The 15,488-nt window shown below is 35.6% G+C and overlaps 1 protein-coding gene across 2 annotated transcripts in view; it reads right to left on the bottom strand.

The window, feature by feature from the left end:
• The window catches only part of LOC132757827 (carbohydrate-responsive element-binding protein-like), a 70,998-nt gene that overhangs the window by 13,384 nt on the left and 42,126 nt on the right, over nucleotides 1-15,488 (bottom strand). Inside the window, exons 11-15 of one of the 2 annotated variants that reach the window (XM_060749269.1) lie at nucleotides 12,918-13,020; nucleotides 10,282-10,433; nucleotides 8,970-9,056; nucleotides 4,389-4,409; nucleotides 163-250 (exon numbers count right to left, since the gene is read on the bottom strand). In XM_060749269.1, the coding sequence (XP_060605252.1) occupies nucleotides 163-250; nucleotides 4,389-4,409; nucleotides 8,970-9,056; nucleotides 10,282-10,433; nucleotides 12,918-13,020 (451 nt within the window). The remainder of the gene's footprint in view (nucleotides 1-162; nucleotides 251-4,388; nucleotides 4,410-8,969; nucleotides 9,057-10,281; nucleotides 10,434-12,917; nucleotides 13,021-15,488) is intronic. The other variant, XM_060749270.1, reaches the window with a different exon arrangement.

Below are 15,488 nucleotides of genomic sequence, written 5' to 3'. Positions count from 1 at the left end.
TCTTTTATGTACATTTCGATATTTTACTAAGTAACTTACTTTTTTAAGGCACATTTTGATATTTAACTGTGTAACTTACTTTTTTATGTATATTTTGATATTTTACTATTTTACTTTTTTTTTTTTTTTTGGCATATTTTGATAATTTACTATATAACTTACTTTTTTGTAGCATCGCAGCTTTGCTGACTTTGGCATTTGGGTTCTGCCTGAGGGACGGAATGAGTGAATGCAGCAGATCAAAACCAGACTGAAAATAAACAAATTGTGTGTAATATATCACATATAGCACAGGTATATATCATATAACATTAGTTATTGACCTGCCAGTAAGTGTGTATAACTCTTAAACAACTCCTGCAAGTAACCTGCACCTGCAAACTCTACTTTTACAAAATCAATAGCTCCTATAATTATTATATTAGTTAAACTTTTCAAACTAAAAGCTCTAAAATTAAGTTAGTCAACACCTTATAAACCAATACATATAGCTTCTATTCAGTTTCCCAACACCTAATAAATCAATCTATTAAGTTAGTAGACAAATTATTAACCACTAGCTCCTACTTAGTTAGTAAACACCTAATAAATCAACAGCTCATACTTAGTCAAAACCTTACTAATTTCTGTTAAGTAGTTAGTTCAGCAGCTCCTATTTAGTCAGGCAGCACATAACCAACAATTCCCATTACCGTAAGTATGTCCACACATTATTAACCAATATCTACTGGTTATAAACCTAAAACTATTTAAATCCTTTATGACCATCAGCCCTTACTAAGTTGGTAATCATCTTATAAATCAATAGCTCCAATTAAATAAGGGTACACCTGAATAACCACTAGCTCCAATTAAGTTAGGCTCCAATTAATTAAGTGAACACCTGTAGAATTCAAAAATGTACAAATAAATTTTGTTAGCATTTCCTTATCACTAAACATTCATGCTGAGTTTTTCTAATATCCTAACTAAACCATTGTAAGATATAGTCATGGATGAACCTAAAACAAATGATTTTTTCTCAAATTTAATTAAAACTAGAACTGCCACTATCATGGCGTGAATACCCCCGCATACCACTTTGTCAGAATCAACAGTGGCCATTTAGAGCTCAAAGACAACCTCCCTGCCAAATCTGAGGTTACTAAGCCAGTGCATTGCTAAGTTATGTATTCTACATGCTTCAAATGTGGAAATGTCAAAATCAATACATTGCGGACAGGACATTCTTTAGCAATTAAGAAGAAAAGCTTCTTTTTTTGTCAAGGTCCCTGTGACCTTGACCTTTGACCCAGTGACCTCAAAATCAATAGGGGTCACCTTATAGTCATGATCAACATCCATGCCAAATATGAAGACTGTGGGTCAAAGGAATCTTAAGTAAATGGGTGGACAAACTTTTTGAAGTCAAAGTCCCTATGACCTTGACCTTTGATCCAGTGACCTCAAAATCAAAAGGGGTCAATGGCTAATCATGATCAACATCCATGCCAAATATGAAGACTGTGGGTCAAAGGAATCTAAAGTTATTGGGCAGACAAACTTTTTGAAGTCAAATTCCCTGTGACCTTGACCTGGTGACCTTAAAATCAATTGGGGTCATCTATTAATCATGACTAACCTCCATGCCAAATATGAAGACTGTGGGTCAAAGGAATCTTAAGTTATAGGGCAGACAAGCTTTTAGAAGTCAAGGCCCCTGTGACCTTGACCTTTGACCTGGTGACCTCAAAGTCAATAGGGGTCATCTACTAATCATGACTAGCCTCCATGCCAAATATGAAGACTGTGGGTCAAAGGAATCTTAAGTTATTGGGCGGACAAGCTTTTTGAAGTCAAGGCCCCTGTGACCTTGACCTTTGACCTGGTGACCTCAAAGTCAATAGGGGTCATCTACTTATCATGACTAGCCTCCATGCCAAATATGAAGACTGTGGGTCAAAGGAATCTTAAGTTATTGGGTGGACAAGCTTTTTGAAGTCAAGGCCCCTGTGACCTTGACCTTTGACCTGGTGACCTCAAAATCAATAGGGGTCATCTACTAATCATGACTTACCTCCATGCCAAATATGAAGACTGTGGGTCAAAGGAATCTTAAGATATTGGGCGGACAAGCTCTTTTTCAATCAAGGCCCCTGTGACCTTGACCTAGTGACCTCAAAATCAATAGGGGTCATTTAATAATGATGACTACTCTCCATGCCAAATATGAAGACTAAAGGTCAAAGGAATCTTAAGATATTGGGCGGACAAGCTTTTTTAAGTCATGGCCCCTGTGACCTGGACCTTTGACCTCAAAATCAATAGGGGTCATCTACTAATCATGACTAACCTCCATGCCAAATATGAAGACTAAGGGTCAAAGGAATCTTAAGTTATTGGGCGGACAAGAAAAAACCGCCGGACAAGTTGATTCCAGTATACCCCCCTTACAACTTTGTTGTGCGGGGGTATAACAAGAGCACTCAACTATTCTCAGTGCTCGTCAGTAAAAAAAGGGGTGTAACTCTGTAAAAAGTAACTCAGTTATAGTACCTGTATCATAGGTTATCACAGAAAACAAGTCTGTGAAGTTTCAACCCATTCCCTTGAGTAGTTTTGGAGATATCAACTTTCACGCAAAAACTTAACCAAAGTGAGCCCCTGAAGTGAGTACAATAACTCTCCTTTTTTCTCTTGAATAGTCAAGCTAAAAACTACTAAAACTGATCTGTTCTAAAAGTAGCCTTGATTATAATCATAGTACATATTGTATACCTTAAAATCACTGCATTTTAATAAGATTGAACTTTCAACAAAAATTTAAAAAAAAATTGTGTATCTGCAACAGAAACATCTATGAAGGTAGCAACACAAGTAGTCTGACACACAATCATATCCAGTTGGTGTTCATTTTGACTATTTCTAACACAGCACATGCACTAATGGGTATAAAGCTCTAGCAGCCTACTGATTGGTTAATACTTTAAACTCAGGATAAATTGGCCAATTGCAAGGGTTCCAGAATCTCATGTATGTTATTGATTGGTTAATTAATCAATTGGAAAATTATTCACAAGCTGCAAGCAATATCAACTGATCCAAAACCATCACATTGCACTCCACTTCCAGAGGACTTGACCAGATTGTAACACTAGTCTTGTGAACTGATAATAGATCAATGAATAGTTTTGTGTACAAAAATTTGTCTTGTGACCCGACTAGTTTTGTGTACTGAAAATAGTCTTGTGACCTGACTAGTTTTGTGTACTGAAAATAGTCTTGTGACCCGACTAGTTTTGTGTACTGAAAATAGTCTTGTGACCCGACTAGTTTTGTGTACTGAAAATTGTCTTGTGATCTGACTTGTTTTGTGTTTTGGAAATAAGTCTTGTCCTGACCATAGTCTTGTGACCTTACTGAAGTATTGTGTCCTGTCTTCAGTATTGTCTGATTGTAAACTTGTGAGTAGCTAAATTACAGTAGTCTTGTGACCCGATTTTCGTCTTGTGACCCATTAACGGTACTATTGTTGCCAAATTGTACTAGCCATGTGAACTGACTGTAGTCATATGGCCTGACTGTTGCAGTCTTGTTTCCTTTCTTGCAATAGTTTTGCGGCCTGATTAAAAAGTTTTTTGATCTGACTGAACATGCCATGCAGTAGTCATGTGATGTAATACAAGTTATCTCTGTGACATGATTGTAGAAGTCTGTGACCAAACTGTAGACATCATATGACATGATTGATGTATTATGTGACCTGATAGAAGTCCCTGTCATTTAATTGCTTTCTTGTGGCTGAACTGACTGTAGTCCTGTTGCTTTTCTAGCCATATTGAACTCTAGAAAAAAAGTGTGACCTGATTGCAGTTGTTTTGGAACAAGACTTGACAGGTCTTGTGACTTGGTTTGGTTTTCTGGTTTTACACCGATTTTTAACACATTTTTGGTCATAGCTCTGTGGTCAATACACTTAACTGGCTTTCCTGGATAACTAACCAGTTATTACCATTTTCTCCCGCTACTCCTCACGCAAAATATCTGATATTAGTGGTGAGAGACAACTGAGCATTCAACACAATGTTCGAGATCAATTGTCACAGAGAAATGACGACTTGTCTGAGCATCGAACCAGCAACCTCTGGATTACAAACTTGTTGCTTTCTCTATTGAACTATGCAGGCGGACCTGATTGAGACCTTGTGACCCAATCATAGCCTTGTAACCTGACTGTAGAGGTCTTGTGTCCTGATTAATATACCCATACCCAGCTATAGTCTTGTGACCTAATCTATCATACTGGATAATGCAACACATTCACTCTAATGCTATAATATTTGGGTTAAGGACAAACAATTGCAAGGGTAACAGAGATATAAATAAGGAAACAGGAATTGAAAACATACCTTGTGGACTTGACCAGATGTCTAAAAAGAAACAAAAATATGAAACTTGGATGCTAAAAAAAAAACAAGTTAGAGTAAGAAGAAATTAAAGTTAATCACACTAATTATAATAAAAGAGTTTTAAAGGTCTAATCATATCAAAGTATGGTAATGAGGAGATCTACCATCAGCAGTAAAATAACATCGGTAAAAAGGTGAAAATCATAGACTTGTTTTAACTGCCTCTGTTGAACCTAAAGGCTCATGCAATTTGACCTTCTAGGCCTGGTTTCACCCCTCCCACAATCATATAATGGTCACCTTGACTTTTCAATATGCTAAATAAATATGTGAGCATATGATCTTGCAGATACCGACTGGAAAAATTCAAAAGACAAGATAGTCATATTAGACTTAAATCGCTCACTATAATTACACATGCTACACTGAACAAAAAACAAAACCTGTCCCCTTTGATAAATCAAAATTGATAGAAATACTGAGTAATTTAAGAGGCCAATCTTCTAAAATTACATACAGATCAAAACAATTTTTTTATATGAAACAAAATTTTATAATATGAACCCTGAAAGTGATGCAGACTCCAAAATCCCAGGAGTTGTTTTAAAATAAACGTATAGGAAAGAAAAACTACAGCAAATCTTAGAAGGTTTCCGAAGCTAAACGTCACATGTTTGGCAATGCTGCAAAAATGGTGTCAAAATATGGTTTTACAATTAAACAATCACTCTTAGATAATATTATACAACCACATTTCTTTTTAACATCAACTCGTAATAACGCTAAATATCTTAAAAGGGCTTAAAAGGGCTTCTGCATCTTTCAATCTGGACATTTAAAGGAAAATTTCAAAATAATTATGTTGACTGAATAGTGAACACTGCTGACCATGATCAAACAGCACAGTGTGCTAGCTAATCTTAGTCAGCACTGGGTAAAATAAATTGTTGCCAGATTGCTAAAGGTAAGTATGGATTGCTGGTTCATGCAAGTACATCTGATCACTCGGCGTCTCACACTCTTCTAAATTTAGAGACATATATATTGATATTACCAGTGTTAACTTGGTACATGACAAGAGATAATTCGTTTCCAATGGAAAATAGGATCTAATTTAACAGTAAAATGTGTATGGTATTTCAAAATCTATTTCATAAAATTATCAACTTCAACAATCACTCTAAAACCAAGATGGCCATTTAAATTTACTTGTTATAAAATTTAATCACCCTCATGTTACATGTGTATTTTTTGTATTTATATTGTTTTGTTGTTGTGTATTTTCTATATTTTATGTTTTATTCCTGCAACTTTCATAAGCACATATTTTATTTACATTAGTTTGAAGATCCAGTAGGATGGACGCTTAAAGTTGTATTTGAACTATGTTCTAAGTCACATCTAAAATGCTGTAAATTTTACAGGTCACATGACGACATTCTAGCTCCACTGGTGGTTAAGGACTTTATGTGCTCCTCCCTTTACTATTTGAAGCAAAGGCAGGCACCTGGGTAGAGCAATCAACATTTTAGGAAGTAACAAGTACTGTGTGTGCCATATGAGGAAATGTTATCCTGACTTCAGTAGCACAATAAACCATGATATCTGGGCCGAGAGGCAGACACTTTAACCACACGTACACTGCGTCCCTTTTTTATTGATATTCTGTGGACTTGAGGAACTTTTTAATACCATTTTCCCATCAATTACACGTTTAACCCTTATTGCAAGCCTAAATATCTTAAATGGACTTGTCTGCTTTTCAATCTGGACAAAACCATTCATAATTTTGGGTTTGAAAATTTCAAATTATTTACTGACTGAAGGACATGATCAGATGGTGCAGATATTCAGGCCTAGTCTGGTCTACACTGGTCATATGGTTTACATTATGAGCCATATAGTGGGCAAAGATTTAATATCTATTTATATTTACTTTTACAAGTATGCAATATGTGCAAAATGACACATATAAACTTTCATATCTGAATAGAAAAAGGCCATTAATCTTTTCTAAATTAATAACAAATAATGAAAAATCTCAACAAGTTATTACAACTAGGAAAAAAAGATTTACGAAATTGTGTACCCTACCAGACTCATTAAAATTTAACGAGAAACTACAGCCTTTTAGTTTAATCAAAATCTATTTAACTGCCTTTTTCATGCTTTTTAGAACTAACAGTAAGACTAGATCTAAGATATTTCGAATAAATTACTTTAAAAAAATTCAAATACATTTCTAAATGTCATTATCAGAGTTAATTAAAATAAACATGTGGGGAGGAAAGCCTCTGAGTACACACAAACTTATAATGTATTGCGCATCTCAACTTGTGACATTTTACACGTGTAAAGTACATTGTAATTCAGATCAATAACATACAATGAGTGGACATTCATTTTTTCTCTAATAGCAAATTAAAAGAAATTCTAGTCAGTTAATAACACCAATCATATCAATTCAATCCAATGGGGTGTTCATGGCTGATTGGTTAAGGTTGTCAACTTCAAACCACCTACTTTTTTACCGCTGTTGGTTCGAGCGGAGCAAACCTCTTCGGATTCTTTCAAGTGAGAAAGCTATCAATCTCAGGCTTATGGAACATGGGTGGTTATTCTCGGGTGCTCGTTTGTGTCCAGAATAATGCACAGAGGGACACCCGAAGTCAATTCAATCCAATGTTCCTAAATCAATTAAATAGTTCAACGATTTAACACAGCGCCTCTGCTTTTTAAACCTGTCTTTGCTGGAAAAGAAAGTGATCAACCTCTGCCATCAGCCTGTACTGTGCAGGCTGACCAGGCTTTATTCTGTTGAATGACCTTTATATGAGCCGCGTCATGACAAAACCAACATAGTGCGTTTGCGACCAGCATGGATCCAGACCAGCCTGCGCATTTGCGCAGTCTGATCAGGATCCATGCTGTTCGCTTACCAACTCTATTACAAATAGAGCAACTGATAGCGAACAGCATGGATCCTGATTAGACTGCGCAGGCTGGTCTGGATCCATGCTGGTCGCAAACGCACTATGTTGGTTTTGTCGTGACTTGGGCTAAATTATATCTTTATATACCCAAAATAGCTAATGGACAGTTCCAGACATAGCAGCTGGGTAAGCGCATTAAAGAAATACAGCTGTTTAGGGATTAAAGCATTGGAAAAAGAGCATGTATATACATGTATATAGGATTCTTAGAAAACTTCAATAAAATACAGATGTTGCAAACAAGACAGAAGAATTGATAAACTTGTATATCAATTCTAAAGCAGCATTTAAATTATAGGTAAATCTGGTTTCAGTGTTGACAACAAAAATAGGCTTTCATCTGTGTCATTTATTACTTGTGTTTCATTACTGTTTAAGTTGATATTTCTGCGTGTCAAAAAGTTGGTTGATATTAATAGCCTTCATGTGACTTTTCCCATCACCGTAACAATCAGACTTTGGATAAGACAAAAATAAAATAAATAAACAAATAAAAATATGTAAAACAAGAGCTGTCACCCAAGTGACAAATGCCCCCAAAAAGGTTTCTTAAACATGCAGGTATTATGAAAAGAAAGGAGAATGAAAGTAACTAATTGCTGAATATTGTTCTTTGTATTATTGTACCTGTAATAGCATTAACCTTCAAAATATAAGTGTGACCTTTGAAGAAGGGACATGGTTCCTGGACGCGACAAAATGTTGTTATGAAGTAGACATTTGTGCCAAATTATTTCAAAATCCCTCAATGCATGACAAAGTTACAGTCTGGACATGATTGTTGTGTAAGTGGGGCACACGGACAGACGGACATGAGCCTTAGCCGCGACACATTGTCTTGATGTGGTTGACATTTGTGCCAAGTTTTTTTAAAATCCTTCCATGCATGACAAAGTTACAGTCCGGACATGAATGTGTATCTTCAAACTCTTCTCGAGAGAATGAGCACCTTCAAACTAAAAAAGTGTGACATTCACCTTGAAGGTAGGGACGTGGGTCTTTGTCGCGACATGTCATCTTGATGTGGTGGACATTTATGCCTAGTTATTTTAAAATCCTTCGATGCATGACAAAGTTACAGTCCAGACACGAGTGTGTGTACCTATTTACTCTTATTGCGATAATGTGAAACTTCAAAATGATAGTGTGACCTTGACCTTTGAGGTAGGGACGTGGTTCTTGGACGCGACACATCGTCTTGATGTGGTAGACATTTGTACCAAGTTATTTCAAAATCCCTTAATGTATGACAAAGTTACAGTCCGGACTCAAATGAAGTGGGACTGACGGTGCGATTATGTTATGCCTCCCTTCGGGGGCATAAAAATCCAAAAAGAGATGCATATTTCTACATTGCCATCCACTACTTTATAGATTTTCTTCTATCTTTTATCTTATTTGAAGAAATGCGGGACTTGAATTGTTCACAGTCTGACTGACACACAGACAGACAAACAAGAAGACAGACAAACAGAAAAATGCAAATGGTTTAAACACAGGTACTACATAGTGGACAAAAAAGACGGGAAGTTCAACTCAATTTTTTCAATTTCATGCAATTCATGAAATATCTTTTAGAGTTACCCACCTTGATATTTCCCCTGCGTTTTTTCTCAGAAGACGTGTGTACTGTAGTCCGGCTTTCTTCATTGAAATTGTTTGTTTCTGGAGATTTCTGAAATAATCCAAATTCAACCTTCCAAATATCTGCAGAGATTCATGCAAGAAACATCCAGTGAAAAGCTAATCAAGTACAGCACAATGGCTTCAAAGATACTGAACAAGTTTCATCCAGAGTTGACCAGAATTTTAATCTCTAGTACTATGGACTTTGGAGTGTTAATTAAGGTTTACCTTACTTATGATCTTTTGATCAAGTTTTCTGACCAATATTTCATTGAAATAAACTTTCGGACAAAATATGATAGAGATCTAATCAAAACGATGACCTCCCAACATGCTAACAACCCCAAAGTCTTGATGACCAAAAAGTGCACGAATCAAAAATAACTTATCCTTGTTAATAAGATTATAATTTGTAATTTTCCATTATTTACAATCTTTTTCAATTCTTATAACATCATTTAACTGTCGTCATACAATGTCATCAAGTTGGAAGTATCTTAAAGCAGCATGCCTGCAGATTCATGAAAATATATTTTTAAGTAAAATATTGTGAAGTGAACACAGATACTACCCTATATGCAAAGGCAAAAGACATAAAATCCACAAAAAATTACAAAAAAAAGAGGTCAAAATATACAAAGAAGTCCTTACTACATTAGTTACACAGTATAAATATGGTGACAAATACTACAAAATCAGTCATTAATCGCACATTACATGTAAATTTTTAAGTCGAATCTTTAATCTTTTTACTTTTCTTAAAATATTTTTACATTTTTTCCAAGTTTGACTTTCTTGAAATATTTTGGCTCTCATCTGAAGGCATGGCATGCAGCTTTAAACAATACAGACTAGTTTTAATCTGTAAATCTTATTTTCAATACACCCTCATTTTGTTCTTTTTTTATATTTCACATAATCATCTGCGACACAAACTTCAAACATGCCGGACATCATCTTTTCTTACCATTTAAACATTTCACCTGCTTGATTGGTATCATTTGTTGACAGATGACACGAAAACCGGACTTTGATCTTTTCTGCATTAAATGATGCAAAGAACTTTTCAGGAGTCATCATGTGTATAATGTGTTATCTATTCAGTAAATATTTTGTATCGAAATTCAAATGATGCTTTACTCAAAAGGTTTACTAAGTCATCAAATCCTACGCCAATCATTGGATCACAGACCTATAGATATTTCACAGCCATGTGGATCTCTCAGGTCACGAATTTTGTCACTTACTTTGGCAATAAGGTTCGGTCAACTTACCAGTGTTAACAATGAGTCATCAAACGCTGAAAGTGATGTGGTTGAGGAATTTGGACTGGTTACCGGACTATACACCGGAGTGGCCGGTGGAGAGGTAATATCCTGTTTTACCGGACTCATCACTACACTGGACGTGTTCGAAGAAGTAGTAACTGAAATAAACATTATAATATTCACATCATAAGTTACAGTGGACTGGAGCCTTGCTGACTCAAACTCTTTGTAATCAATCGTTCTTTTTAAAATAAAAACAATGATCTGCATAATAAACATATTGGGTAGTAAAACAACAGTACCTTATCACTGAAAATAATATGTGTTTCTAATAGGGATGGCAACGAGTAACCGGTTAACCGAGTACTCGATCGAATGTCCGAATATCGGTTAACAAAATTGATATTCGATTACTCGGAAAAAATATTTATTTTCTACTTTTTTTTGCGATTTAGAAAGATTAGTTCAGAAATTCGGAAATGTACACATATCTGTATAAATACTTGTTAAATGCAATCAAAACATCCTTGCAGAGGTGTGAAAATGATATCTTAAATTCAACGAGGCGATCAGCAGTTTGACACGCATATAGGATTGAACACAGTCCTGTGTCGTTTACGTTATTCGGCCTCTTATGATATTTAATCACCTTTAAATATTAGACACTTGTTAATTATAAAAACGTAAATATCTACAGAATATGATTATGTTGTAGCTTTGTATTTTTGCTACGAGTAGCGGTGAAAAAATTGATATCTCGTGAGACCAAGGTCGAGCGAAATATCAATTTTTCTACATTGCGAGTAGAAAAATGCATAGGCTCAGAAAGCTACTACAACATAATTTTCCTTTTATTATATACCTTTTCGTTTGAATTATAAATGATATTCATTATACTACACTTCTATAAGAAATTTCAGAAAATTAAATGTAGCTGTCAAGAAATAAATTTATGACCGACGGATGAAAACGTAGTTTTTGCAAAACCGGCCACGCCTTTTATAATGTTGGTTTCCGTTTCCAAATGCTATGTTTATACACAGCTAAGATCGGAACCAACGTCAAAAATAGTCGAGCACTTTCATATATGGTACCGTATTTGTCACTTACATAATACGGACTTTTTTATCCGTTGAAGCGTATTTGCGCTTCAAGTTCATCCTGTATTTTAGGGAGAAAATTTGTAGGTATATAATAAACTAGAACTGCCACTATCATGGCGTGAATACCCCCGCATACCACTTTGTCAGAATCAACAGTGGCCATTTAGAGCTCAAGGACAACCTCCCTGCCAAATCTGAGGTTACTAAGCCAGTGCATTGCTAAGTTATGTATTCTACATGCTTCAAATGTGAAAATGTCAAAATCAATACATTGCGGACAGGACATTCTTTAGCAATTAAGAAGAAAAGCTTTTTTTTTGTCAAGGTCCCTGTGACCTTGACCTTTGACCCAGTGACCTCAAAATCAATAGGGGTCACCTTATAGTCATGATCAACATCCATGCCAAATATGAAGACTGTGGGTCAAAGGAATCTTAAGTTATTGGGCGGACAAGCTTTTTGAAGTCAAGGCCCCTGTGACCTTGACCTTTGACCTAGTGACCTCAAAATCAATAGGAGTCATCTACTAATCATGACTAACCTCCATGCCAAATATGACGACTGTAGGTCAAAGGAATCTTACGTTATTGGGCGGACAAGCTTTTTGAAGTCAAGGCCCCTGTGACCTTGACCTTTGACCTAGTGACCTCAAAATCAATAGGGGTCATCTACTTATCATGACTAACCTCCATGCCAAATATGACGACTGTAGGTCAAAGGAATCTTACGTTATTGGGCGGACAAGCTTTTTGAAGTCAAGGCCCCTGTGACTTTGACCTAGTGACCTCAAAATCAATAGGGGTCATCTAATAATCATGACTAACCTCCATGCCAAATATGAAGACTAAGGGTCAAAGGAATCTTAAGTTATTGGGCGGACAAGAAAAAACCGACGGACGGCCGGACAGCCGGACAAGCTGATTCCAGTATACCCCCCTTACAACTTTGTTGTGCGGGGTATAATAAGGAATATTAATAAATGCTGTCATTGACATTTCTTATGTGTATTTCTTGCAGTCCTATTTATAGTTACGAATTCTATGAATTAAAATTGAAAACGAAAGTAGCATGCAGACAGTGTTGATATTGTGTGGTAAAACTTTAAAAATCATTGGAAATCATCCGAGTAACCGAGTACTCGATCGGAAAAATGACCGAGTACTCGAGTATTGATTTTGGTATTCGTTGCCATCCCTAGTTTCTAAGGATAACCAACCCTAATTAATTGGTAGAAATCAATCATTGTTTGGTAAAATCGAAATGAACTCAAATGCAACTCACCTTCCTTCCTCAGTTTTCATACTGCCTATTTTTAGTACATTTCCGTCACATGAGAGGTTTTTTTCAATTAAGGAGTTGTTATTTGGGATCCAGTTTACCTTGATAATGCCCCAATTAAAAGCTTGAGAGTTCATGAAGGTAACTAAATACTATCACGTACAACATCAAACTGCAGATTAAGTAACATTAAGGGAAGATGATGGAAAAATTTTCTCCAAGGGCCTATGTTCCTGTGAAACTAGTATTGAACAAGCTTACCTTGTCTACTGACTGTATTGAACACTTCTTTCACTGAAATATTGCTTGGACTGAAAGCATGACTGGCCGCAGCTATCAACACACTTGTTGGAAAATCCGCTATCTGTAACAGCAATATAAAAATCTATCAATATATTTCAATACCCATATAGTAATTTATAGTTTCATCAATATAGCTAGGTACTGCAACAAGATCACCATGCTGGCCCTTTAATGTGATTGGAGAGTTCAACTACATCCACCACTTATGGTGGTTGGGTAAGAGCAAGCATTATTATTGTGAAGAAAACCAGTGGCCGTAATTTTAAGACTGAAGCTAAAAGCTCTAGCAATGGGTACCTGGGTGCATTGCTTAGGTCATTCAAGGTAAACCAATACCATACATTCACAAAAATTGCATAATATTATGAAGTCCACCATTTGAGACCCTTTAGAGAACATGATTTGAACTTGATCTTAAGGTCTTCTTGTCCAATATATAAAGAAGACCACAAGATGATGCCCCATCAGGCCATGCTTCAGTACAAAATCAAAAGACATAAACCATGTAACTGTAGTAAGGAAAAAAGATTTGAATGCATTAACTATATACAAGCAAGGAAAATAAATGACACCGAGAAATAGCAAATTTGGCAAGATTACATTGCAATCTAAATCAGTGCATATTAAGTGCTCATCCTAAACTTTCATAAACTTTTCACCCAGGAAGTGGTTAATTCATATCTAACATGATCTAAAGTATTCAAATCCATAAGACTTTTTTCTATTTTTTTATCAATAATTTTCCTATATGCTCCTGATTTCTTATAATATTTCACTTATTTACACAGGTAAAGCTTATAAATTAAACTGTTTCAGTGACTTTAAATACTCAGCAGTAAAACTACATAACATAGCTATTTCCAAATCATTTTTAATTCTCATGCCTAGTAACATTCTTTCTTTATATTATAGAGATCTACTATGTGATACTATAGCTATCAAATCTTGGTAAATGCTCACCAGTTTTGATTGTTTTTGCTTTTTACTCCCATTTAAACACAATTTTTTGGTCATATCTCATTTTTAGCTCTGTTTACCCCTTAAAGAGGCCAATTGAAATGATGTGAGCAAATGAAAGTGAGACAGTTACAAGGATACATGCTACTGCCCAAATTTGAAGTGCATTTGCCCAGCAGTTTCATAGAAGAAGATGAATGATGACGCATAACGATGGACACCAGAGCATCCTCCTTTGGACCTTCAGTTCTTGTGAACTAACAAAAAAGTAAGGAAATGTAGGGCCAAGGTGAAACAATTATGTTAAGTAGGTCCCCTTAACAGCCTTTATCATAATAAAATAAAATAACCATAAAATCTATATATAGGGAAAACAGGCGTCCAAACTACTACTAACAACACTATAAAATGCAACATGTCACTTAACTAACTTTGCTCACAAAACATTTTACTACATATGCATGTGAATTCCATGTAACATATAGACATCATTATGCTCATAATGCACCTATAAAATTTCTCAAATCTATTTATTCTACGCACAAAACGAACCATTTAACACAGCTGCCAGCAATTGTCTGCTTTTTTGAGTTCACGAAGGTGCTTATAATAATATAATAAGAAATGTCAGCAGATCAATATAGATATGCAATTATGTAACAACTTGACACTTTAACTAAATGGACATCATAGTCAAACTAAGCTCACTTGACAAACAACTACATGGGGCACAACCATATGTATACCTCATGTTGCCTCATAGGTATCTTGAAAAATTTAATGTATTCTTCATCTGATGTAGGGGCGTACTAATTTGCAGATTTTACATCATAGATATCTGATTCACAAAGGCTACATATGTCCATCTCTTTCAGAAGCATTACAAGACTTATTCCTCACAATATGATTGATATTGTAAAACACATAGGTGTATGTTCAACTTGCTTAAGGGCGTAAAGACGTATGTTCAACTTGCTTAAGGCGTAAAGACGTATGTTCATCTTGTGTAAGGGCGTAAAGGCGTATGTTCATCTTGTGTAAGGGTGTAAAGCCGTATGTTCATCTTGTGTAAGAGCGTAAAGACGTATGTTCAACTTGCTTAAGGGCGTAAAGACGTATGTTCATCTTGCGTAAGGGCGTAAAGGCGTATGTTCATCTTGTGTAAGGGCGTAAAGGCGTATGTTCATCTTGCGTAAGGGCGTAAAGATTTATGTTCATCTTGTGTGAGGGCGTAAAGGCATATGTTCATCTTGTGTAAGGGCGTAAAGATGTATGTTCATCTTGTGTAAGGGCGTAAAGACGTATGTTCATCTTGTGTAAGGGCGTAAAGACGTATGTTCATCTTGTGTAAGGGCGTAATGATATTGTATACATTAAAATATGATAGGTATCTTAAAACACATAGACATAAGTTATCCTGTGTAAGGGCGTAATGATATTGTATACATTATAATATGATAGGCATCTTAAAACACATAGAGGTTAAGTTCATCTTGTGTAAAGGCGTAATGATATTGCATACATTACAATATGTTCATCTTGGGTAAGGAGGTCTGGAGGTGATGATATTGT

Source organism: Ruditapes philippinarum, unplaced genomic scaffold (genome assembly GCF_026571515.1).
Source record: "Ruditapes philippinarum isolate M1 unplaced genomic scaffold, ASM2657151v2 ctg64_1_1_1_1, whole genome shotgun sequence".
Classification (NCBI taxonomy): domain Eukaryota; kingdom Metazoa; phylum Mollusca; class Bivalvia; order Venerida; family Veneridae; genus Ruditapes; species Ruditapes philippinarum.
Note: the sequence above shows the minus strand (reverse complement) of the source record. Positions and strands in the feature narration are given on the sequence as shown.